The following is a 27,969-nucleotide window of genomic DNA, read 5'->3' on the forward strand; positions in this document are numbered from 1 at the left end:
TCTGTAACTTCTATGTCAAAAGATAGATATTTTAATAAACACACAGTGGCCATGAAGATCTGCTTCATAACCTTTTTTCTGAGGCAGGTAAATACTCTTTCTCCTTCAAGGAAGCTGCAGAACTTGAGAAGGATGTTAAGTATATTAGGCTAAATCAATGACTCAGAGCAGAATTTTCACAAAGTACAGTTTAACAAGGTAAGAAGTAATATGTTATAGATACCTGAAAAGTAAAAAGCATAATCTGTAGCAAACAGTCATTACTACTTGTTCCTGCTCAGAAATGTTTGTTTCTGAGCTTGGCTGCTTCTAGACATGCTACAAACAGCTGAGAGCTTCTCTACTCCTATACTTGGGCTCCAAATCTCCTCTCACAGCTGTGAAAAAGAAAAAAAAAAAAAAAAAGTCTTAAGGTACTACTGATTTATGCATAACGAGATTATATTCCTCTGCAAAGATGCACACCGTAGTTAGTGGGTCTTAGGTTTCAAGATGCTTATGAATACTCACAGATTACTTGATGAGAAGAAGGTAAAGAGATACTATCAATACTTGTGGAGTTAGAAAGTGAAATTATTAAAATAACTTTTTTCTTGTTTAGAAAAGCACTAAAGCTTTGCATAATAAGCAGTATGCCATATTTTCCAGTGTTACATTTTGCTGAATTTCTATAGATGAACTACCTAGAGGTGTAGTAACTAAACTGAACAGCCACACAGTCTTGTTTCTTTAACGTTAGTCTTGTATATTACAGGTCCCTTAGAATACAAACATACTATGATTATGTCCATTATGGTTGTTAACAAGCATATAATGAGGAACACCAAATAGATTGTGTCAGCATTCAAAAGGTAATCCAAAGCAACCCACCCACTTGCTGCTGCAATGGAAAGTCATATTTTTGCTGAAGAAGCCAAATCCAGAAGGCACTGGACAAATGTAACAGTAATGGAAGAAGTTTAGTTTTTCTTTGTTTTTCACTTCTCTAGCTTGTTCGTAATAGGTAATAAATTTCTTTAATCTCCCTATGCTGAATCTGTTTTGCCTGTGACAATAATTGTTGAGTGATCTCCCTGTCCTTATCTCAACCTGTGAGCCCTTCGTCATATTTTCTCCCCCTTTCTCTTTGAGGAGGAGGAGTGGGAGGGGTTATGGTGGACCTTGGCTGCCCAGCTGGATAAAACTACCACAGCTATGAATCTGAAATATGTTTATGAATTTAAAGCTCAATTCTAACCCTCAAATGAAGGAGGATCAATGTCAGTAGTTTTGGTCAAGTAAGTGCAGCTGGTCTTCAGGGTCTGCAGCCCCTTTTTAGCTGGGACCCTGCACTAATTCTTTGGTTATTCAAACCTAAAATGTCAACCATCATTAAAAGGCACATTATTTTTATTACAGAATGATGGAAATGAACTCTCATGGAAGTTTCAGTGGGGTATACTGCCAATAATACTAGAAAAAGTAAGATAAAAGTTCCAGAACTTTTGAACCATTCATCTAACAAGCTCCATACATATGTCAAACTATGATAAGAAGGCTGGCAGCTCATAATATGACAAGGCACTCTGTTTTGTTTAGTTGCATCACAAAATTCTAGTTCAAAGAATAAATAGTAAGGGTTGTGTTTGATCCAGAGCTGGTTGCCAAAAAGAAGATTTGCTTATGCTACTCTTAAACTTAAGTCTCACCATATTTAAAATATTTAAATTATTTAACATTCATAAATTATTGAGTCCTTTGGTGTCAGAATTATGTCTTTGTTCATGAAGATTTATTGTCATTGTTTTCTTGATTACCAGTGGTTGCCTGCAGCAACTGAAATGTCACAGCTAGAGTAGTCTATTTCTGTATTTAAACAAGCTAATAATTTCAGTGCCTTATACAATACTGTGCAACAAATTACTATTTTTTTTTTTTTCTGGTAACCACCAAAATCAAGGAAGTCATGGAATTATAGACTTTTCTATTATTTTTGGCTTCTCAGTGGATATTTTCTTCAAGCTCATATAGGTTACACTAATTAAGTAACAGAAACTTATCTACCTATGTGCCTTGATATTCCTTGACCTCACAAGTAATCACTGCAATATTCAGAGCTGAGTAAATGCAGGGCAATACAGCATACGTGCAATTCACTGAGTTTACCATCTCTGCTTTGGCCAGTCTAGATCAGCTTTAAAGACTGCCCTGAGCCAATTGTTCACATTATCAGGATTATTTACTTTCTGGTAATGTCAAAGAGATCTATGTGTGGACTGAAACCCCATTATGGCAGGCACTCTGCCTCCTTTCTTTTAATAACTGATTTCTGTAGCAGTGCTACCAGACTTCAAAGGCAAGATCATCTAATTCTTCTTGTAAAATAGGCCCAAGTCTACCCAGAGAGTGCAAAAACATGTGTAAAATTGGATACAAACTGACAGGGTCTTCAGATGTACTGTAGGTAGTGAAAGAACTCTGAAAACATGAAATACGTGACTGAGACTGGAGCTTGTAAAATTGCTGTGATTTTGCCAACATAACCTTCTCCTACAGAGTTGGAAACATGCAAGAAATTTAAACATTACAGAACAAAGCTACGATAAAATGAACCAAGAAATTTAGGATTTTATGCACTGTATGGTGAATTATATTTTTAGGATCAATCTAATTGATAAATTTCCAAGATTATACAATGAAGGGTTCCTACTTAATTTGAGTACTTAATTATCCAGTGTAGTGGGTTGACCCTGGCCAGCAGCCACACACCCACCCACTTGCTCACTCACATCTCCCATGGGATGGAGAAAAAGTAAAAGGAAGGCGAGAAGACTTGTGGACTGAGATAATGACAGTTTAATAGGGAAAGCAAAAGCTGCACCCACAGGCAAAGCAAAATAAGGAATTCACTATTTCCCATTGGTGGGCAGATGTCCAACCACTACCTAGGAAGCAGGGCTTCAGCATATGTGTAATAATTACTTGGGAAGACAAACACCTTAACTCCAAATGTCCTCCTTTCCTATTTCTTTCTCCGAGCTTTTTACTGCTGAGCATGATGTCAGGTGGCATGGGACACCCCTTAGGTCAGATCTCCTGGCTGTGTCCCCCACAGCCTCCTGCCTGCCCCAGCTTACTTCCTGGGGGAGGTGTGGAGAGGAAGAAAGCCTTGAGCTGGGCAAGCACTGGTCAGCAACATCAAACTACTGTTGCATTATCAACACTGTTTCAGCCACAAATCCAAGGCACAAAGGGCTGCTGTGGAGGAAGTTCACTCCATCCCAGCCAGACCCAGTAGAGCCAAACCCAAGAGAAGTTAGTATTTGTCTGAGTGGCTGGATAATAAATAAAGAACAAAGACTAATTCAATGATAACTGGTAGCTGATGTGTGAAGGATATCATCATCGTGTAGTAACACAGAACTGGCAATTATTCCTGTTCTGTGGGAAGAAGGGAAGGAGGATGTCACGCAAAGATGGCAATTAGAAGGAGCCTGTTAAGCATTTTCTTGAGAATGTTGCAATATGAAAAATACATGAAAATTCTTCCTTCTTATAAAGATAAATTACCAAGATAGAAAGTCAGGCAAGTTGTTTCAGTGTTCTTTCAGTTTTGAGCAGGTTCCATATACCTAGTGATATTTCTGTGAATCTCACCGCTTTTCGCACTGTTTTAGGAGAGAAAGTGGTGATTTTCTTTATGGTAGTATTTCCCAGATATCCAACCACAAGTGAGCTCACTTGGCCACTTGTGCAAGTGGAAGTGGGTTTTCAAGACTGGGAGTGGCATTTTATGCAAAAAAGTTTTGGAATCTTCCTTTGGTTTGGAATCCATTCAGGTGCCACAGAGGACAAATATTTTGTCATTAAAAACAAAAACAACAACAGCAAACAGGACAAAAATCTTTTCTTTGATGCTTGTACCTCAAATCATTCTCTTCAAGAACTCGGCTTGCCCTATCATTAATACAGATTAAGTTTGGTCACTGTTTTGGATTTCTTGCTATCCACAAGAAGTTTTCTCACTATTTTTTTTTTGCAAACTCTTCCAAGAATTAATCTGGCAGAGTGCTGACCATTCTGGCCTGATCCAGAAAAACACTTAAGCCTGTCTTTAAGCACCAGAGTAGTTCTAACCAGATTGAGCTCATAATACTATTGTTTTACAAGATGGTGAAATATCTGTTTACTTATTAAAGTCTGAATATTAAGATTCAAGATTGCTCGTTATATCCATTACAGATGTTTTCTCCTCATAAATGACAATCAAAATTTCATTTGTTTGATGTTTATATCTTTGTTCAGTTCTCTACTCTATTGGATAACTCGCAGTGAAAAATTCCAGGCTCTTCTTGAACAATTTATTGTTCTTTTCTCTTTCTTCATTATTATTAATGGGAAATTCCAAACTTTGCAGATAAGATTTATACAGTCTTTCAAATGGGTCAGAACAAGGGAATATCAGAAATGTTTAAAAAGCCTGTTTTGCAAGTTATGGCTTTATTAAAAAAAAAAAAAAAAAAAAAAAAAAAAAAAAAAGTGCTTGAATTGCTTTAAAAAGCATAGAATTGCCAAAACCTCTGAGACTGATGCACCACAAAGGAATCCGTCCTGCAATCATTTATGTGCCCAATTAATTTTAAGCACATGGGTAGCACCACATTTTATACTTTCATTAATGACCTAGATAAAAGAAGACAGAATATGGTTATTATGCTTTCAGATGACACCATGAGAGGATGAGAAATAGCAATGTCACATTAAAAAAAAAAAAAAAAAAAAAAAGCTTTATATACTGTATAATAATAGCTTTATTTCAGTTTTTAAATGGATTTTTCTACTTTTAGTTTTAAATGCAATTATGCAATTAAATTGGGGACCATATTAATCACAGTTACCTTTACATCCTTAGTCTCTGTCAAAATTTGTCTGTAGGGTCTTGAGTGATACTAGACATTCAAGGGATGATATCAATTAAGTTTTTCCTAATTTTGCAAGACTCTTCTGACTATTTCTCTGAATTCAGGATTGCTATTTATTATTCATAACTTATCCTCTAGAAATTAAATTGCCATTTATTACTGAATAATATTGAAGACCATTTTTGTGTCGTATGCCATGAGTTTACACCTTTTGAGACTTCAGGTCTAGAAGAACAACCTGCACAGCCCCATCCAGCTACTTGTTGACACAAGCTGCATATCATAAATTACTTCCATAAACTTTTCAAAATCCATAACAGAAGGAGCAAGTTTATTTGCCCCAACTATCTGCAGCCTTGAAGGCTGCTCTGTATTTCTGACTCTTGCAAAAGCCATGAGTCTCTTTCTAATGCGTAACCTGAATTTAGTCATGACTTGTTTAAATCCAGTTGTCCTTTATTTTAATTAGCTTTCTTCTCTCCTTGCAGTTCACTCTCATGATACAGCTAAAGATAGAAAACATGCTTTTTTCTAAACAATCTTTTTAGATGTTCCTATAACTGATCACTGTCTCATCTTTTTGTCAGATTGTGCTCATTTTAGTTAAAAACATGACTAGAGCTGCATAGTGTTTCAAGCAAGTTAAGCATTTTCTTTCTTGCATGACTTCCGATTCCCCCTGCCCTATCAACACTTTTCAGTTTTGTGTCATCAGATTTTATTGGAAATTTCTTCCAAATGTTTATTCCATATCTATTGGAAAATTCTTCCATAGATTTCTTCTGTACTCTTTAATGTTTTTCGCATCAAAGAGTCTATTTAACCAAGTGGAAATTCAGTAAATCGTTTTTCTAGATCCTCAGGCTTTACTTTGTCTTCAGAAGGAACTGAGAATGGTGGTTTGTAGATACAAAACATAATATGACTTTGACCATGTAAATCTGACAAATATCACTGCTCTTAACAAGCCATTAAATAGTACAGCTTAGTTGCATGACACGACATTAGAACACATAGATGGATTCTATCAGTACTACGGTATCCTCAGTGGCATTGTCCACTCTAGGTTTCTTCATCTTTTTCTACTCACTTTTTGGACAAGGTATGACATCTTTATAAGATTTTTCTCAAGATTTTGGCTGTGCCATTTTGAAATGATATTTGTCTTTAAACAGAGTTACAAATAACTTATTAAATTCAGTATCTAACAGTGTGCTGTACTGTTTACAGTACTAAAAGCTTACTATATTTATTAGCTCAAAAAGTTAATAAGGGGGTAAAAGAAGGGAGTAAAAAAACAGAGTAAAAAAGATGGATCCAGACTCTTCTCAGTGTCACTCTCATCTCACAAGATAAGAAGCATTAGGCAAGAAATTGAAATACAAGACATTCTATTAAAAAAAAAAAAAAAGGGTGGTCAAACATGAGAACAGACTGCCCAGAAAACTTATGGAGTCTCCATCCTTGGAAGTATTCAAAATGCAGCTGGACACAAACCCTGTGCAACTGAACCTAACTGACCGTACTTTGAGCAGAGCCTCTGGACAAGGCAATCCCCAGAGGTCTCTGCCAACTTAGGCACTGAGCTGGTGATTCTGACTCTTCATTACTGATGTTGAAGCACTCAACTAGGATGTGGAAAACTGTCTGCCCAAAGCTGCAGCAATAGAACATTTAGTCAGCTTATAAATTAAAGCAGCTTTTGCAAAAGAGGTTGACAGGAAGCCCAAAAGCAATGAGAAAAGAGTGTCCTGCTGGGGTGTTAGCCGCTGCCCCTGGGACTATGTTTTATATTAGACAGTCTCCGGATAATATAAAACCAGTTTCTGTACTCCTTAGCAGCAAATACTGAGTGAACTGCAAAGTCAAGCTTTCTCTGCCTCCTTTCCTCCCTGCCACTGTAACTTTCTCATTCATAGGTGCACAATGTTTTAGCTTCACCAGCAGAGGTAAGGTGTGGACCATCTTACTTCTTCCTTCTCGCTTAAGCTTCCAGAGAGCTTGGTGGTTAACATACTTTCTTAGACTATGAAATAACATTCCAGCGCCTTCAACTATCCTGTTCGTTAGGCAAATAACTGCAACTTTGTGCAAAAGAAATGGTCAGTACTCCACTGGTTGCATGGGGTCTTAAGATATTAAAATCTGAGTGCTGACTAAGGAAGTCTGCATTCAACCGTGACTAGATGTTTAATATCATAGCTAAGTGCTCTTGAGCTTTGTTCTGGGTGATAAATGCTTATAAATCTGGTGAGTTTTTAAAAATTATTCTTTACTTTCTTTATATATATATATATATATATTCTTTATATATGCCACAGCAAAGAAACTAAAAGTTCAAGGATCAGTCATAAGTAAATAATATAAGAAATATATGTATATGTAATTATAGTTTTTGTCCTGTAAAGATAATCTTTGTTATGGAACAGTGAAAACAAACACAGACTCAAAACCACAAAAAATGTGAAAGAACAGGCAGAGAGGAAGAGATAACAAGAAAGATTAATGTAATCTGCAGTATATTAGTCTCCTATCTGATGCTCAACCTGAGAGTGTGCTCTGTAACACTGAACTGTGACTCAATTGATCTGATTGGAATAAATGGGTCAAACAGTCAGTCTGTGGCAACCAGAAAGTGCAGTCATAACTGGTCTTGAGTATTCAACTTACTTAGACTGAGCAAGTCTTCTTATGTGCTTCCCATTTTTGGTAGAGCACCTTAACATTGGATCATAAAATAGTTCTTAATAATAAAAAGGGTATGATTTTGATCATATTTGCATCATGTGCTTAAGATCATTCACAAACAAGAAAACAAAATAAAAATACTAATCAATTTCCCAGTATTTGTTTGGTAGGTATCACTAAAGTTCTAGCATAACATTTTACAGTACATATTTATCTTTTTTAGTTGTTAACTTTTTCTTACTCAAAAATATTTGTCAAAATGTGTCTGGCTAGAGTCACAAGACCAAGGGTATCATTTTTCAAAAGTGCAGTGCTGTACAGGCTGCCAGCTTATTTGGAAACAGCTCAAGAATCTCTAACACCGCACTGTGTAACAAAGACAAAACCCTTAACTTAGAGTGCTCTGTCACCTTTGCAAATAGGACTCAAAACTCTCTTGGTTGGTACCACTAGAGCCTCTAGTGGATATTTTTTTATATTGCAAAACTTCAGCACAGATACCAAATTCTGTGGCTGATGGATGTTATCGTACTGTAGAAACAGTGAAATCCCACAGCTGCCAGTGGAGCTGCCTCAGTCCTCATGGCATGCTACCCTGAGGACCACAAATGTTTTGTCTGTATGCAAAGCTGTTCATCACTCACTTAGAAGCAACCTTCCACGCTCTGCTCAGGTTTTGCAGAAAGGCTTTGTGCCTTTATCTGGAAACTGGGAGTGCTTTGATGAGAACAAAATGCATCTTTATTATAAATAGAAGGGGCTGGATTCAACTGGACATACAGAAGCTGCTGTGGTTTTAGGTGAAGTAGGATTTCTCTGTCTCACCAGCCAGCCTAATGTAGATGTCTCTAACATCCTACAGCACTTCAAATACCAATACGTACAACATGTTGGCCACTGAGCAGAGCCCACATAACAGGATTCAGATGCAGACAGCTTACGTGTCTACCATGTAAAGCAAGCTAGATGTTTAAGTTCCTATTATAGCCAGTGGAGATCTGCTGGAATCTTCCCAGGAAGCCAAGGAGCTCCCACAGACCCGTGTCACACCTGTGTGAGGTACCTCCAATGCCCAAAGGTGTCTCAAGTGGCAGCAGACGCTAAAGCGTGGACAAATGATCAAACTTCTTAATTTTGTTTACTTACTTAGATCATGTAGATACTCATACTGTAGGTATCTAAATCTAGATGCCAGCACCTGAATCTGCATCTGAATCCCATCAGGAGTGCTGACTTGGCAGCTCATCTAATGCTAAGCATTCATTTCCATAACTGGAAAGAAAGAATTTTCTGAGCCAGCAAATTAACCACTATCTTATTACAAAAATCTTGAAGGAAGTCAGTGTCAATAACACTAGATTTTTGCTAGATATCTACAACTAGACAATTAGAAGCTTTGCAAAATCCAGCTCCGCTTATCTATGCATTTTGGTCCTTCAGTGTATTAAGTGATGACATCAAATGACCTAGCAACTGAGAGTCTGCAAGTGCAGGACTCCAAAAAATCTTCGGCACTCTTCTGAATAAAATGAATTTTACAACAAAGTAAATGCACTGACTAGAACAGACGATTTTAGTGAAATACTTTGAATTCATAAGCAAGAACATTGACATGATGATGACTGCACAGAACCATTACTATACGGTGCAATTACACGGAAAAGGTTTTTGTGCATCCTAGTCTTTATATTAAACTGACATATTTTCTCTTATACTGATTTCACATTTTTTTTTAATTTAATAATGCTTTCTTACAACCCATTAAATTACCCCAGAAATTTTGTGGTCGCATTTGGAAGAATCCGAATTTGTTTTGCAAAATTGCTTTCATATTTTAAGAAAAGAATTCCTTTAATTTAATGTGTTTTACAGTAATTCAGAATAAGAAGAAAATTGGGATTCTTCTCCACATGTCAGCGGCTGGCCACATTTTCAGTTTTCAAAGCAGAAAAGCTCTAACTGAGATTAAGAAATGACTGAGCACTTATAAATGACAAATAAAAGCTTGCAGAGAACTGAGAAGGCAGCCTACTGTTTTGGGGGGATTTTTCTTGTAGATTTCTCTGAGGATTTTTCATTTCGAAAGTTCATCACGGTGATTTTCAACAGTCTAACCATTGTGTTACATGTCACAATTAGTAATTTAGAAAAATTAACAGTTTCTCTAAAACACATTATCAAAGAACACGTATAACTCTTATTTACCAGAGGGATTTTTTTTTCTCCCACAAAATCAACTGATGCATATCCAAGCAACCCCTGGATAGAGCCTGCTGAAGATCTTTTGCACTTCATGTATAAGACTACTCAACTCAAATAATGTGTGCGATGCTGAACCTGAAAGGCATTAATGCCAGAAACAACAACTGCACTATATCAAGCCCAGGAAAAAGTAATGGGACTAGAAAGGGAGATTTTCCAAAAATCAGAGTTTTTATTTCATCTGTAATATTGTTGATAAATTGAAACGCTACCATGCAAAATCTCAGCACTTTTTTGGCCGGAAAGGCACTCACGCTAATATAATGAGTCTGGATTACAAAGGTTTGCCAAGCTTAGATCATGTATAGATTAATAATGATGTCTTTTAATGTCTTAATGATCTCTTAATGAAATACATTTATAATGCTATGATTTGGTGAGGACTCACTAACATTTCTCATATCAGAACATGATGTTCAAAGCTAGGTTCTTAATAATAATTAACACATGTACCGTACTTTTTCTCTTCAAAGTGCCCTAGGAACGTTAGCAATTAGTTAAAAACCCGTGTGCTGAGTGTATGCTATCTGTTTAGGCTCTCAGAGGCCCACAACAATCAAACTGGAGCTAGCCAGGAAAGTCCAAGCAGAAAATAGTAATTTCTTCTGTGTTCTGAAGAATTTTAGATCAAGGCAGGAAAGACATGTCACGGGATAAATTAAATGCAGGTGGCGGCCACTTCATACAAATACTATTAGACAAATAATATAAACATAGACTACACTTTAAAAAATGTATCCAGAATATTAAAGCTTAATTAAGTTCTTCTAAAAAGAAGTGAAGGAAAAGGCAACCTCAGAAACAGAAGACTCCCCCAAACCATCTGAAACCTCTTATTTTGCTAATCTCTGTTCTCAGCATCTAAAGCAAGCATTTTAACATAAGCAAACAGAGGCTCGCAGTGTTGACTCAAAACCTGTTAATACACAGTACCTGCAAGCTACAACAAAGCCCTGTATAAATCATACCCCTTTGCTCCCGTGGCTGGTATCTGGCTGTACAGGCGCGTTAACTGAACAAGAAGAGATTGCAGTTGGCTAATTTGCTAGGGCTCATCATCTGCCAGGAGATCAGATAGGACAAGAGATCAGAGTTTAATTGTAGTCAAGCAAGACTCAGCTTGCGAACCAGAGACAGTGGTTGGTTGGGAGGAGAAGTTTTCCTCCTCACATTGGCAATAATATGTCCCCCAAACCAGGAAAAGCTTTATTCTGTGATATTCCATTCACTGCTAAAATAAAAGAATTAATTCACAGCATTGTTGTGCTTTGGGTGGAAGAATTAACTAACTCATGACAAAGTGAATTCAGAGACATTGTTCTATTTCCAGAAATATCATAGAGTTGTGTTTTTCATAAATAATTCAACTTTATCTTTAAGAACTCAGGCAGGAACCTACCTGTACATAAAAATCTGAGTGCTTCTAGATTTTAGGGTTCTTTCAAGACTTAATGCAACCAATGTGCCTGTATTCTAAGTAGAAACAGCAGCAATTCCAGCATTTGCGAAATTATTGTGAAGATAAACATATTAAAGATTCATCAGTAATAGAGTTATCTGCTTAAAATAAATCTGTAGCTATATTTACTCAGTTGAAATTGTGAAAGACTTCGTTGTCTGCTCATTGCCTCAATTTAAAGAAAAAAAAAAAAAAGGAAAAAAAAAGAAAAAAAAAAAGAAATTCCTAAATGATTTTATTTAGTTGGGTTTGAATTTCGTCTGTCAAAAGAAGAGTTGATTCTTGTCACCTCTAATTTTCTTTGCCATTTTTCATAAATATAAGATTTAAAATAAACACAGAATACTGTGAGCCTAATTAATATGAAGTCCTATAAAATTCTAAGATTAAAACCAGCATGTCTTGGCAAAACACACTTTTTTCTATTTTGCTTGAAAAATTAAGAAGTTATGGGGAGCAGAGAATTTGGTGATCAAAAGAATGGCATGAGATATTCAAACAATAAAGATCTTTTTGAGCAAAGGAAACACCTTTACTAAAGGGCAGAAGCTGAAAGCCTGCTGATTATTTACACATTGCACTCACTTGGACTTCTTCCAGACATATATCAGAATTTCATTTTATCTTATGTTAATTTTTTGGCAAATGACAGTGTGATGCTTGTGAGGTCTTGAGAAATATGTCCTCCAAAAAGCTGATAGCAAATTTTTGTTCACCTTTGTTCTATTTAAATTATACAGACAGCATAATAAAAATAGAAGGGAAGGGGAGAAGGTTGAAAAATCCAGAGCGAGACTATCAGATCTCAAGCTGCTGACTTCTGAGCCTGAAGAAAGAAGTGACCAATTTCCTTTCTTTTTCTTGGAAGCCACAGTGAGGCCAAGTTTCATGGAGCAAGCCTTGCCCTGCCGTAGCCATCTCCCTCCTGCCTGCTGGGGAATCAGCCTACCCAATAAAGCGAGCAATTCCAACGGACCTCTGAAATCTAAGGCAGGAAATTCCTTTCAGCACAGCTTTCAGCAATGAAACGGACTGTCAAAACATCTTCCCAGAGGATTACAGAGCTCCTGCCCAGGAATTAGCAGAGAAAGTTTGGCACTTACATTAGTACAATGCCCCCAGCTCCACTGCAGGCTAAACAAGGGCTGAGGCTACTTAACACTTTCAGATTCAGCGCAAGAATGTCACCCTTGTAACACAGGCTATTAAGAACTTCTAAAAATATATCAGATGTAAGAAAATTCTTCTTGTTGTCCAAAACACAACCTACTGTGTTCCTTCCCAGCTTGTAAATGGAATTAAATGTTTTCCTAATTAAAAATGTAGTGCTTTTTATTTCTTTCCCATGACTTACATAATTTTATCAAAGGCCTTTCTATAGTCTTCCAAAAGAACAACAACCCGATGCATATGCAATCACATTCTGCATGTACAATCACATTCTGGTGTCAGAGGGTAGGAGGAGGCATGCATATATATATGTATAGGTCTTGCCTTCTCTTTCAGCCATAGTAACTTGTTGAACATACTGGCCAATTCAGAAATCCTGTTAATGCTAGAGGCTTTATTTATTTCAATAGATAAGGTGGTGCTTTTCATTTGATTTCATTTCATGATGGCTGACTGCCAGGATAGGATTCAATTGCATAAACGCATGTGAAAGCGCAAAGTGACATGCCCCAGGGTAGGCTGACACTGTCCTGAGGTGTCCAGAAACCAGCTGCTGGGCCAGAAAGGAGCAAGTGCCCCATAGGTGCTGCCTCATCTGTGCCAGCTCCTTGAAAGGATGTCTTCGATGTGCAATAACATCTGAAATAGCACGCGATGCCTACGTTTAGGCAGCTGGATCTGGCTGCCAATGACTTTGAAAATAAAGTGAACAGCCTAACAGCCACAACAGCAAAAAAGCTGACAGCTGAACTGCTGTGGCAACAGCCTCACCTCACCTCTAGGCTACTTCAGAAACTTGCTGTCTCAGAACGAGAAACTGAAGTGCACCCCCCTCCACCCCAAAAAACAGGCTCCCCAAGACTATAATGGAAAATTCCTTAGAACATTAGAAAGTGTCAATGAAAATGAATTTTCTGTATTGTTTCTGTATACCTTCTAACTTAACAGGAGTTTGCTTGCAGTCAGATGCCAGCAAGTCACAGAATAGCACTCACATATTTGGTTGGTTGGTTGTTTTTTTGTTTGTTTTTGTTTTTTTTTGCTGTGTGTGTGTGTGTTTTTTCCTCCCTTTTAAGTAGGTAAATATCATATAGCAACAAACAAAGACCCCCTGGCATCCTCTCCTCACTTTCCCCATATTAAAATGGGGAAATGCAGTCAGTAAAAGCACCTGACTAAATGCCTGAGTGATAAAACTAGTAGAAATGAGAGAGATGTGGTTCTGGGCTGGGGCAATCCCAAGCACAAACACAGGCTGGGTGGAGAATGGATTGAGAGCAGCCCTAAGGAGAAGGACCTGGGGGTGGTGGTTGATGAGAAGCTCGACATGAACTGGCAATATACGCTTGCAGCCCAGAAAGCCAACCATATCCTGGGCTGCATCAAAAGCAGCATGGCCAGCAGGGTGAGGGAGGTGATTCTTCCCCTCTACTCTGCCCTTGTGAGACCCCACCTGGAGCCCTGCGTTCAGCTCTGGGGCCCCCAGCACAAGAAGGACGTGGAAGTATTAGAATGAGTCCAGAGGAGGCCATGAGGATGATCAGAGGGCTGGAGCACCTCTCCTATGAAGCCAGGCTGAGGGAGTTGGGGTTGTTCAGCCTGGAGAAGAGAAGGCCCCAGGGAGACCTTACAGTGGCCTGCCAGTGCCTAAAGGGGGCTACAGGAAAGCTGGGGAGGGACTCCTTGTCAGGGGGTGGAGTGATAGGACAAGAAGGAATGGCTTTTAACTAAAAGAGGGTAGGTTTAGATTAGATATAAGGAAGAAATTCTTTACCATGAGGGTGGTGAGGCAGTGGCACAGGTTGCCCAGAGAAGCTGTGGATGCCCCATCCCTGGATGTGTTCAAGGCCAGGCTGGATGGGGCTTTGGGCAACCTGGTCTGGTGGGAGGTGTCCCTGCCTATGGCAGGGCGGTTGGAACTGTATGACCTTTAAGGTCCCTTCCAACCCAAACCATTCAGTGTTTCTATGATTCTATGTGCCTGTCTATAAGCCAGAAGGAAAGCCTCCATCTTTTAGAATTTTGTCAAGGTAAAAAAGGAAAAATGTAACAGAAAGAAAGATGGAGAATCTCTGAAAAATTTGTGCACATGCAGTATTCTGGAGGGATACATCCACGAAAAGCTTGTCCACTATTTCTAAATAACAGAAAATATAAATAAACCAGAATGGTCGTCCTTTTTTTTAATTTATTTTTGTACAGGTGAAAGAAATGCCCTGAGAAGTCAGAAACATCAGGTGCAAGAAAAAGGCAGACGAATTTATCTTAGAATAATGGATGAGTCATCCTAGATACTTTTTATGCAAACTGTAAGGAAACCTGCTGCACTGTGTAACGGGAAACTGCCAGAAACCAGAGCAAAATATCAACAGTCGAGCCAAAACACAGACAAGGATCTGAAGGGAGATCAACACAGGAGACATCAGAGCAGGTACCTGCCACAGACTCCCTTTTGGAAAGGACTTCCGTAAGGCTTTTGACACTCTCCCATAGCATCTTCACATGCAAACTGATAAGGTACAGGCTAGCTGAACAGATAGTAAAGCGGACTGAAAGCTGGCTGATCTGCTAGGTTTGAAGGGCTGTGATCAGGGCCATGACAGTCAGTTGAAGGCGAGTCACTAGTAGTGTGCCCATGGGTCGATACTGAGACCGATACTGCTTAACTTCTGCTTTCATGAACTGGACGATGAGGCAGGGTGCACCCTGTGCAAGTTTGCAGAAAATACAAAACTGGGAGGAGTGGAGATGGGCATGCTGCCATTCAGAGGGACCTCAATGTGCTGGAGAAATGAGCAGACAAGAAACTCGTGCGCTTCCACAAAGGGAAGTATGAAGTCCTGCACCAGGGGAGGAGTAACCCCCACACAACTGTGAGGACTTGGGACCAATTAACTGGAAAGAAGCTTTGCAGAGAAGGACATGGGGATCTTGGTGGACAAGCTGACCATGAGCCAGCAATGCGCCCTTGCAGCAAAAAAGGTGAATGCTATCCTGGGCTGCGTTAGGAGAAACATCCACAGCAGGTTGAGGGAGGTGATCCTTCCCCTCTACTCAGCATTGATGAGGCCACACCAAGAATAGTGTGTCAGGTTCTGGGCTCCCCAGAACAAGAGAGAGATGGAATCTCCATTTTCAGAAATACTCAAAACTCAACTGGACACAAAACCCTAAGCAACCTGCTGTAGCTGGCCCTGTTTGGAGCAGGGGGCTTGGTCTATACAATCTTCAGGGGTCCCTTCCAACACCATCCATACTGCAAGTCTGTGAACCTGTAACTGTAGTTTAAAAGTGCAGATGGAAAGTGAAAAACATTTTGTTTTGTCTGCTCCATTCTTTACTTTAAGAGGAAAATTGTATCTATCTACATATACTTGTCCACACATTCCACCATCTGTGCAAGACTCAGGAGCAGACAGGTTGACCTCTCTTTCTTGTGATGTCCAATTTGATGTTTGTTTTGGAACTACATCTCTTTCCAAAATTAAACAATGTAAACAGAAAGTCAAAGTCACCTATAAAGCACCGCATCAATACAATGGTGGCAGAGCAGTGAGAAGGAGGGCTTGAAATGATGTTAAAATTTTCTTTCATGTAATACTAACGAATTTTAAGTGAAAACTATAAGACACCACAAAATTAAAAGGGAGTGGTTGCAGTATTAGATTGTATTTCACCAATGAAATAGAGTTTTAGAATATGAAGAATATTGCATTATTACCAATGATACAGATACAACACACATTGCTTTTTAAGGAATTTAACCTAAGCTTCTGCAAAAGCTATTGTAAAAGAGAATAACTGAATATATTTTAAAATGGCTGGAGCAGAGAGAATTTTAACAGTAGGTCTTTGCTGCAGATGGACCTCAAGGGAAACCCTCAAGGGCTGATCCCACCGACAAGAAGAAGGAAAAGTGGAGAAAGGTGTTTGCAAAGTTTATCACTTTCTAATAGTTTAGATTTCATCATCTCCTTCTCACACTGCATATGAGTCTATGATTGCTTCTGGGGAGTCCACATAGAGGTAATCATAAACAACAGGTCAGACTAAAATTCCCTCTTCTGCAAAGGCTAAACATAAAAGTGATTCATGGAGCTTAGGCCTATGGTTAGGGCTAGAGGTGACCTTGCGCAGAGTACATTCCGTACCTGAGCTGAAATCTGCACCCTCGGAAAGATCAGAAAATCTCCAGTGAAGACTCTTGGCCAAAATCAGAAGTGATTTTTAACTTACAGTTTTCATGGTTAGTTTTAGATAGCAACAAAAGAAGGCAAGGGGAAAAAAATAAATTACTTGACTAGCTCTCAAATGTATTTATAACTGGAATTTACTTCTGTGAAATTCAATGTTTTATTTCATATTACAGTTCTAGCTATTAAATATGAGGCAGTTGCTGTGAGAGTTGTTCCAGTACACACAGCTGCATTAACAGCTAACTAGAAATACATTTTACACTAGTGAGTACTTTCAAGAACCAAATGTCTCTTCAGGAAGTTTTACTAGTAACTTTTTTTTTCAAGTATTTACCCAGTTCCAGCTAATTCTGTGTGTTACTCTCCATGTATATGCACTTTTTTTTTCTGTCTGAAAATTAATTTCCACTCATCTATGGGGCAAGATTAACAAAGACACTACCATCTGTTCCTGGACAGGATTTGCTATCATATAACTGTTGACATGTAAAGGGTATTTTATATTTTGATTGGACATTGATAGTGCTTTCTTTGGATTAACTATTTTAAACCGAACTATGAAAACAGCCTTAAATATATAGGTCATAGCAATTATTGTGTTATTTACATTACTAAACAAGTACGCAGCAGATGGCCTCCAGGGCCCTGGCCAGAAGAACCTATCTCCTGCAGATTTATGTGGTGCTTTGAGATACTACCAACTAACTTCTAAAACCTGTTTGAATGCCATTGTGCCTATAGATTTTTGCCAGCAAAAATATTCTAGGCTTGTTTATTTCAACACCAACATTTCTCCAGGCCTTCCTGGTATCTGGCTACATAAAACGTTCGTACTTGGGCTTTGTCAAAGAAGAATGAAGTAAGCACCAGGGGCCATTAATTAGACAACGGGCCAAATGACAGTCTGTCCACACCTACACTTCCCAGTTCTTGGCCCTGATATTTTTGGACCTGGGTGGCGCCTCTATGGCCATCAGACATCATTGCTATATTGTGCGGTGGTGGGTTTTTTTGGTTGTTTTGTTTTTTTCTTTCATGTATAAGTGCCTGAAATATAGAAATGTAGAAAAATATAAAGATGGTTTTGCAGCCCTCCATTTCTCCATTTCTTGAAACTGATGGTCTATGCGTCATGAGAACCTGTGATGGTAGTGAGCATGAAGCCCGCTAGGTTGGCATTGGATGAGTATATGAGGTGGGGAAGGACAAGTTTGGTGCAGTCTTCTCCATACTGCTTACTGAGAATGACTTCTGGTGGGTGTTATACCCTGAACTGTGCCCAGGATTGTTTACCAAAGTGTTCACAGGGCAAAACAATGCCAGGGAACAGGTTATCTGTTAACTAGTCTTGCAAACGGTGGTCCAGTGCCCAGGAATATTCATGGTCCCGTTTCACTTCTCAGTAAAAACTTAACCAGGGAATTCATCCAAAATACTCAGGAAGATCTGACCTTATAAAACGCTACCCCAAGCTTTCATGATTCAAAATCATTGTTTTTCATATCCCTGAGTTAAACTGGCCCTTAAATGTACTTATTTTATTCAAGCCCAATCTAGCAAAATATTTATGCATGTGAGCCACTTTAAGCTCCCTGTTTTCAAAGGGGCTGTTTGTATAAGCAATTCTATGCATGCTTAGAAGCTTTGGGACCATTGTTTCATGTAAATCCATTTGTATGCTCCAAGTTTTGTGTTTGCTGGATGCTGACTTTACACGCTGAAAATAAGAATCACATGAGAACAATATTATATACACTATGTAAGAAAATATACAATCTCCAATTAACTTCCATTTCAAAATGTTTGCAGTTAGTTTTTTTAGCCTCATAATACAGGAATACATACTAAAATATTGTTGCTGCCATTTATGATGTGAGCACACTCACTTAAATGCATACCACAGGGTCCTCGTATGCCCACACATAAGAACTCAGTGAGCCAGCCATTTTTCTCCATAGAGATGAGGAATAAGAGCCTTTTGGTACTTAATGTTTCCTTTTCTTACACTAATTACCTGTAAAGTTTAATCTTAAATAATAAAGAAGAACTTTATTTATTTGCAATCTCTTGCCTCAGTTGTTTAGGAAACTCACAAGGCATCTACTTTTGAAACATTTCACTGTCTCTAGAACACCATCTCTAACTCATCATTTTCAACTGTTCTGTAATAGGAAAAAAAACTGTTTAAGAAAAAAGAAAATAAGAAAAATAAAATAAAATAAAATAAGAAAAAAGAAATAAGAAAATATAGACATAAGAAAAGAAAAAAAAAGAAATAAAAAAACTGTTCTGTAATAAGAAAACCACAAGGAATGTTATGTACTTCTGAGAAATTCTCTTTAGACACAATGAGCATACAAACAATAGCTTAACTGTTCAGTGTGAAATTTACTTCCATGAACAACCTAAATATTTATATGATCCATGCATATTTTTAAAATCTTAATTTTAAGATCATGTTTATACTGAGATTCAATATATTTATTCCTGAGAGAGCGAATAATTCCACAGAAAATCTAATCGGGATCCAAATGTTGCAATCTACTGTTCGCCTTCCCTATGCAGTCAAATTTCTTCATTTAGCTAGTGCAGCATGTTTTCGCAGAATAAGAAAGATAATTAAAAAAAAAAAAAGCAGCAGGATTGTATATAAACCAAAATTGGCAAGGAAGCTGGATCTAAAGATGCAGAGAAACTGTTTTTCTCCATGTTGATCAAACAGGTAATTTAAAATATTAGCAACACTGTGGACAGATGGACTTCTGCAAACAGAATTGTATCAGTGTCCTTTGACAGATCCTGCTTATCTTTATTGTAACTAGACATTTGGTAAACTCTCTCCAAAAAACACTATGCTTCAACAACATGGAGACTAATGTTTTAACTGTAAAGAATTACTGAATTCTTGTATCTTGACTGTAAATTACACTTAGAGCATCACCTTTCTCTCTATTACCTCTATTATGTTCCCTTCTCTGCGTGCATTTAAGAGAAGCCATGGAGACCAGAAATGCCTTTCCACTGCATTCAAAGCACCAGTGAGCAGAAAAAATGAAGAGCTGGAGAGTAAAGGCATTTATATCATTTGGTGAATATCAAGAAAGACATTTTTTCATATTCACAAATAAGCTACTGAAAATAATAAATCATCAGGTGTGTCTTATTGATATGTATGTATGTATTCATATATACTGTCCCACTTTACTACTGAACTTATAAATTATATATGCAGTAATAGGGAGCAATTTATGATCTCCTGAAAATACATTCTCCAGATTGAATAATAATGCTTCAACACTGCAGACTATAAATATTTGATTCCTCCACAATACACAGAAATTTGGCTTAAGAAGTAAGTTCAGGAATTGGTGAAGGGATGCCCTTAAGGGATCAAGGAGATTTTTCTCCTTATGTGAGAATATGTGATGAAAATATATATTTAAAGATCAATTACAGCAATGAAATAAATGATTGTCTAATGTCCCAGATGACTACAGAATGGCTAGACCAACTAAGATGATGGGCTAATAAGCAAAACACGTTGCCCTCAAAACAGCTGCTCCAGCAGCTCACATCCCACCACTAGAATATTGATCTGTTAGCACATGTACTGTTTTGATTAACCTCTACTTTTATTATATGTTTACTACCCATTAAAACACCCAGATCAACTACGGATCTATAATCCACAAAGTTAATGTATGATATGTATGATACATATTTGCTAATTCACAAAAAACACGTATCCAAGGAGTATATTACAAACAACAAGTAAAATACAAAAACAAACAAACAAACAAAAACGAATTAATGAATTGCTATCCTACACTGAACTATTGCAATTATTATTAACACTAAGGATAATGATGTATATGAGCAATGTCTTGATCTTGAGCAATGTAAACATATCACGGAATCCAGTTTGAATAAAATGCAGGTGAGAATAATTTACACCCCTCTGTAATTCAAGCAAATTGAAAGAGTTGTTCATGCATTCCATTCGCCTGGGGAAAACACTATGAAAATTTATGCTAATCAGCAGTCTTATGGTCTCACTTAATAAATTAAAAGTCACTGAGCACCTGCACTGTAAAAAACATATACTAAATCTCACATAAAATCATGGCTTATATTTCTCTTGTGAGGACAACAACCACAAATTTTCACAGCTATTAAAATAAATTTAAGAAAATAAGCGCAAACAATTTAGCAGTCAGTTACTGATAAATAGAACACTGGCAAGATCATATTGGCAGCAACCATGCAAAGCCCTTCCTCTTGCTTTCTGTCATCTACTCTCATCACAGCTAGCAATCAGATCACAAAGTGCAGAGTAAAAGCCTGATGATGTTCTTCTTGCAGGGAGGAAAAGCCAGCAACCTTGGAATTTACATCTAACCATCATAGTTTTGGCTATTTTCATTAACATTTTAAAGTGGGAACACTGAAATAATTTCTTCAAGAAGAGAAATTCACATGTAAAATCCAGGACTGAGGAACCGATTCCTTTAAAAGTCCATTCAGAGCAGAGCGGGGCAAATTGCCTCGCTGTACTACGAAGTGAGAGATCAGACTTCTTTGTGACTTCACTGCAGGGATTTATCAATTCCAGCTCATCTGAAATGTAGTACTTGCAGTTGTCATTTTAACATTCACCCATGAGCTTACTTGCTGCTGGCAGTGGAATTTTATAAACAGTTTAACAAAATGTTGCACTCTGATCAACATAGTCTCAGGCACCTGGGCAGTACTTCGATAGTTTGAACACACACATTAGATAAATTGAGATCTGAAACAAGAAATGGCCTGTGGGGATTGACATGAATTTCAGAAAAAGCGATGCTAGTTGTAAACAGGAAGATGAAAACCTTATCAGATCAGGCCCGAAGTCCATTCTGTCTTTGATAGCATCCACAATCAGCTGCCAAGGAAAGGGCAAGCACATTGTGCAGCTTGCCTGCTGCATCCATTCAGCCTCCAGAGGAACGATGGCTCTGGGCCTCTCAGCCTCCAAGCAGCACCTCTGAGCTCAACAGCCCCTGAGGGATTCCCTTCAAAAATCTGCATCATCTTTTTTGCAAACCCTGTAGAATTTGGGAACTGTGACAATTCCAATGAAGCTAAAAATATGTTAAAATGCTTTTTGTTTTGAAACTGCTGACCCTTAGCTTGGTTCGTTTTCCATAGTTTTTGCAATAGAAAAGAAAATGAGGAATTATTGTGTACTCAACTCAGTTTCACACATCACTGTATGGGCTTCAGTCCTTATTCCCCCAACCTCCATCACCCATCAGCTTCAGACTTACATTTTTAGTGCTCTCTTAAGGAAAAGTTTCACATGTCTGAAAAACTCTGTCACATCTATAGATTTTGTAGCATTATTACGCCCATTCTGAGAGATGGGAACTGCCAGAACTGCTGACCACGTAGAAGTGAGCATATCATAGTCACATGCAGAGAGAATGATGATGTCCATTTCCAGACGGTTACTAAATCTTATTTGGTTCTGGCCGTTGCTGAGCACAAAGCACTGATATTCCCCAGAGCATCTGTTGTGATGCCAAGGCCACTCTCAGGAACAGCAACCATTTCTTCAGAGCCTATTCTGTCTAAGCACTGAGACTTTTATCTCATGCATCGATATTTATCTATCATCTTACTGCTCTATCAGTCAGAACTCAGAAGTCCTTCTGCAACCTGACAATAATTTTTACTAACTGGAGCAATTCAGTCTGAACAACAATTTTTACTATTTCACTATCCACCTCCTTTTCTAGAGTACTTATGGATATGCTGAACAGTACTGATTTTTGCACAAATCTTGTACAATCCTACCTGTTATTCCATCCCATTTGAAAAAAATGGTGATTTAATCCTACCTTCTATACCTACCTTTTGGCTGGGTATTTACCCATTGTAAATTTTACCCCATAACAGCTGAACCTTTTAAGAGTCTGATGAAATCTCTTATTAAAAAGCCTTTTGGAAGTCCGGCTTTCCTTGTCCAGATGTGGTCACCTGGCTCCTTCAAACATTCCCAAAGATTTGTGAGGGAGGCATATCTCTACGAAAAATAATGCTCACTTTTCTCTGGCGTACCATACTTATTCCCATTCCACTCATTCTTGTCTTCATTATTCTTTCCACCAATTTGTTCAACACATGCATTGATCCTTACTGGTTCACAATCACCCAAGTTCCTCTTGGAAACATTTAGATGTTGCACAACTTATTTTTTTACTTTCTCTCTACTAAAATTTCAATTTGAATGAGCTCTTCCAACACATATCCAAAAAAAGACAAAAAAAAAAAAGACATGTAAACCTTGCTAAGGTCCTCAGAGCCAAACATGGGGTTGGTTTTCTTCATTACAGCTGTGTGCTCCCTGATCCCCCTTCAAGCTGCGGGGACAGGCCACAGCAGCACCCTCCTGTCTGAGAACAAATTTCCTCCTACTTTTGAGGCCTTTTCCAAGTTGATCCTCAAAACCTTTTTTTTCTGGCCTTATTGTGATTTCACATCCTGGTCACCCAGGTTTATGCCCTCGTCTGCCTTCCTGGTTTTGATGTTTAAAATTTTGGGGGACGTGTTCAGGCTTCCGCTATCCTTCCCCTCCTTCGCATTTTGAGCACGGCTGCCTCGCTTTCCTCTTCCAAACCTCTTCCAAACCTCCTCCCCCTCCACCTAAGCTCCCAAACTACAACCCTCAGGCGAGGCCAACCATACACGACCCCAACAACCCCCCTGAAGGTGGATCTTCGGGGAGCCCAGCTCTGCCTCTCCTAATCCCTGGAGGAGGCCCGGGAACCGCGGTACCGCCTCGGGGCCTCGCCCCGGCGGCCGAGGCGGAGCGGGGCGAGGCGGGGAGGAGCGGGACGAGGTGGGGAGGAGCGGGGAGGAGGAGCGGGGAGGAGGAGCGGGGCCGCCCCCGGCCCACCCCGCTCGGCCCCAGGCGGAAGGAGCGGCCCCGCCGCCCTCCGCTGCTCTCCGGCTGCCTGCAGCCGCCTGCCCCCGGCAGACATTGGGGGCGCCGCCGGTCCCTCGCCGCCGCTATGCTGGGCGTCGCGGAGCCCCTCAAAGGGGAAGGTACGTGCCCAAGCGATCTCTCCCCTCCCTTCCCATCCCTTCCCCTGTGCCCGCTCGCCTTGTGGGGGCCCTGCCCGGCTCGCTGGGCCTGCCCTGCCCGCGGTGGAGCCTCGATATTTGGGGACAGAGGTCCCTGTGCCCCCCCCCCCCCCCCGTGCTGTGAGCACCGGCCCTTATGTAACGGCAGTGCTGGTCCCCGAGCCGTGTTCCACACTATAACGTTGGTAGTTGCTGCTGTAACACATCCCCGTGGTTCGTACGTGCTCCCTGTATTTGATTTTTGTATCTTTTCCCTTGGCTGGTGATGAAACTTCAAGGGTCAAACCCTAAGCTGCATCTCTCGTCTCACAAAACAACTGCAATAATGCTGTTTGCAGGGTTTTCCTTTAATATCTCGCTACCTGTTTCTGCAAAACATCTCTTGCAACTGACTGGTGCTCGTTATCTAGGCAGCAAGTTGCAAAGCAGGCAGGATTAAAACCTGTGTGGCCTATAAATGTGGAAAACAAGATTATAAACGCTCATGAGCATAAAGCAAGCTGAGATTTCTAAGGGGAAAGAATGATGTTTTTTCTATTAGAGTAATTCACGTGGTTTGGGAAAGCAGAGAGCCTGGCAGGCGTACACGCCCTTCTCCATCAGTCTGGTCCCAGAGCATCGTCACTGACCGCAGGCGTGGGCTCGAAGGTGGGTGCTGGAGCAGAGAGGTGCCTGCCCCAGGCAGGGGGCGAGTGGCAAGGTCAGGAGGCAGCGTAGGAGGTGGTACAGAAGCAGGTGGTGAAGGAAAATGAAGATAGTGGAGCGTTGTGGAGGCGTGGCAGTTGTTGATGGCTTTCCTCCTGGTAACTTGTTTGCTGTATTTGTGAAAATGATGAAGCAACTTCTTTTCTTGCGACTTACGTATAGCGTTAAAGCCTTATCATCAGAAGACTCAGACTGCTTGAATGACACAGGCCCTCATTCGACAAGGTGCAGTATGCTCCAGGCCCTCTGGGATGCTATGGTATTCAGTTATGGTGTGAGAGTAGCTGTGTGGATCTGTTGCAGTATCTGTAAATGAATTTGTATTGTGGGTGAATCAGGGATTATAAGCTTTCAAGTGTCAGTTAAGCTTCTTGCAATTTCCTGTATTCTTGTGGCACTTGCTTATGATGCTAGTGAAGGAAGCAGTCACATATTTACAGATGTAGGTAAGTCATAACATTAACAATTACTGTTTTCCTTTGTGGAGTTACTACAAAGGTTATGTAAAAACAGGTGAAATCAGCGATCTCTCAAGAATCTTTGACAATGCCCTGAGCAGATGCTTGTGAAAGGGGCAAGCATATGTGATTCCTCTTTACCTCACTCAGCCTGCAACAACATGTAACCCAGGAACTTTCTGGAACAGGTATACTGAAGACATAAAATTCCACAGTGGATTTCTTTCCCCATGAACTTGTTCTTGCCTTGCGCCCATGTGTATCTCTAGTGTTCCCAATATCCAGTGTCAAGGTGTTCCGTGGCTCAAATACCCATTAAGGAGGAACCTCCATTGGTTTTGAACTTATTTTCCGCTACTTAATTTGATATTTCCTACTTCTTAAATTCAAAGAGACAGTGATGAGTTATTCCCTGTTTATGTGCTTCATCTGGTTTACAAATGCAATTACGATAAATTATAAATGAGTAATCAAAAAGGCAATTGATTTATTAGAATGTTTGTACCTTAGCTGGAAAAAGGGGAGGTCCCTATTTTGGGGTAATGCCTAGGTTATGTTTGCCAAGCATTAGGAGCAAACTTTCAAGGTGTAAGTTTTAGTGTTGTTCTGTGGACAGTTGTACAGACAACAGATATGCAACGTATAACAGACAGTTAATATTTGCTTATTTAGGTTGGGCACGTTGTTAATGGTGGCATAACTATGGCTTTTTATTCTTGACAAACCACCATGTAATTAATATGTGAATTTTTATTAAAAAGCTTGACTAAGTTGATTCCTGCTTACAGTTTGGTAATATTTAGATGTTTGATAAGATTTATAAACAGGTTACACTGGCGGGAGCAAGTCATTCTGTTACAAGAATATTCGTAATAGAAAACAAACGTGTAATATGAAAGGTCTGAATTTAACTGAGTCTTTGGCTTGAAACAAACCTAGAATACTAGCCTGAGTACACTGTGGATGAGTGCAGTGAATGAGAGAACTGTTTGTTTACCTAGCTAGGTTTGCACAAACTCCTAATGCAGCTGTGCATTGTGTAAGTGCCTTGTTTTCATGTATTAGGTAACTGATGTGCCAGAACGGTGTCTCAACAGAGATGCTTCAAATCCAAGTGTGGCAGGATTTCTTCCTTCAGTATCCTCGCTTCCTGCTGCTGCTAGTAGCCATGCTGTTCTTTCCTTGCTTTCCTTTTTCTGTCTCATCTGACTCCATTTACAGATTGTTCCCTTTTCCTTTATTTAGACAGCTTGCTTACTCAAATTTCTTTTTTTAGAAAAGAAACCAAAACAACAACAAAACAAGTTGATAGGAATTTTTTGTAGATATCCACCCACCCAAATTTTACCTTTCAGAAGAAATTGGAGCGCTAATTGGGAATAAAAACAATTACCAGGTGATAACGAGATTATATTTGCACCTCAGATGAACACATGCTTTGTATGTTTGTGTAATTGTACTTAGTCATGTGTTGTCAGGGGTTGGCAGGACTATTTTGGTGGGAGGAGCAGGGACCTTGCACAAAATAGCGATGCTTCAGGGATTATTCTTGTTTTGAGGAACAAGCTATCACTGTTTCCAGCATGCCGAATCGACTTGGATCCTCCTGTTACTAGAACTGCCAGTCTGAATGTCAGAGCACAGATGCCTGGAGAAACTTTTCAGCTACTGCACCACTTTCTCCAGCCTGGCTGTTCAGCTGCTGTCCCATCCACTTCGCTAGCAGAATGATGAGCTCACCGTTGCATCTTACTGGGAAAGACTCAGATTCTAGGACTTAGAATAATAGTACAGACAACTCTAATATGTTATTGTAGCAACTCAGGAGGACGTCCAATGCTATTTGATGTTCTTCTTTGTAGTCTCTTGTTTATGTCTCGTGTTCATTGATTCTCCCATTTGATTTTCTTTGTCTTTTGCCCAGAGCTGCACAAGGCCTATTTGTTGTCATGCCTTGCAGTGCCTTCCTAGCCTGATGAGGTTAGTAAATGAATTTCAGAATGTGCAGCAGCTGCAGAAAACATAGGTGGGAGGTGCTAAGCAGCAAGCATAGATTGAGGGATAACTGGAGAAATGCTGCTGAGACTAGTAAGTTGATCCACTGTAAGTAAACAGTATTTTGACTAATTCTCTATGTCCTTGTTAGAAAGCAAGAAAAACAGCAGTAGCTAGATGCTCAAGCTGAAGGTGAGATAAACAGTTGATGTAAGAACATGTGCAAGTTGAAATAATAAAACAGGAAGAACAGAAAAAAATAGTGTTTTGAATTCAGAGCGTGTGTTAGGCTTAGGTAGGGCAACTAATGCAAAACTATGGAAGAAAGTGAGGAAAAAATGAATAGCTCTACAGAAAGATTCATGCTGTACAGCACTGCAAAGGATCAGGGAAACCAAATGGAGGACTGCCTGATGCTAATTGGATCAGTGTATGGTTGTTAGGTTTTCTTTTGCTTTGATATCTGCTTCTTGCTAGTATTCATTATGCTCTTTGAGCTTTGCCTTACTTAACAAGAAGAAAGAACAGACCTCCCCCTTGAGTAGTGAATCTAATAGGTGGTGAAAAAGGAGTTGTTTGACATTAGATGAAGTAGCAACTGCTTTTTGCTTCTTTTGCCTGTCATTAATGCTGCTGAAAGGTGGGCGTTTCTTCAAAATCTTAAATTTTAGATGCTCTGGTTTAAAAGCTTGTAAAGATTAACATTACTTTAAATTCTAGCTTATTTTTGTTGAATATTGTCGATACTACCTCTATGAGTTAAGCAGCAGTCCAACAGAAATGTGGCTCTTGTAGGTTGCTTAATATACAATAAAAAATAAGAGCATAAAGCATTTTTACAGAGCGAAATGCTTATTTGACTTAGCCTGTTTTTTTGGTTTGTTTTTTTCTCTCTTGAAAAAAGTGCAAAGCTCTCTGTTCCCTAGAAATAGTAGAAATTAAACATCAAAGGAGCATTATGTTTTTTTAGTGAGCAAGTGTTTTTTTCCCAACCCTTAGACCAGAAGCAT

General features: G+C 39.2%; 1 protein-coding gene and 1 long non-coding RNA gene across 4 annotated transcripts in view; one reads left to right on the forward strand and one right to left on the reverse strand.

Annotated features, from left to right (window-relative positions):
* Positions 1 to 304: 304 nt before the first annotated feature.
* On the reverse strand, positions 305 to 19,837 carry LOC121066939. Its single transcript, XR_005818030.1, has 3 exons — positions 19,633 to 19,837; positions 10,820 to 10,910; positions 305 to 377 (listed from the first exon to the last, which is right to left on the reverse strand). It is a non-coding gene; the product is annotated as an uncharacterized LOC121066939 (long non-coding RNA).
* Positions 19,838 to 23,558: 3,721 nt separating this feature from the next.
* LDAH (lipid droplet associated hydrolase) overlaps positions 23,559 to 27,969 on the forward strand; it is a 119,487-nt gene continuing 115,076 nt past the window's right edge. For 2 of the 3 annotated variants that reach the window (XM_040550782.1, XM_040550784.1), the window contains exon 1: positions 23,559 to 23,762. In XM_040550782.1, the coding sequence (XP_040406716.1) occupies positions 23,729 to 23,762 (34 nt within the window). In that variant the 5' untranslated portion in view covers positions 23,559 to 23,728. The remainder of the gene's footprint in view (positions 23,763 to 27,969) is intronic. The other variant, XM_040550783.1, reaches the window with a different exon arrangement.

This window comes from Cygnus olor, chromosome 3 (genome assembly GCF_009769625.2).
Source record: "Cygnus olor isolate bCygOlo1 chromosome 3, bCygOlo1.pri.v2, whole genome shotgun sequence".
Classification (NCBI taxonomy): Eukaryota; Metazoa; Chordata; class Aves; order Anseriformes; family Anatidae; genus Cygnus; species Cygnus olor.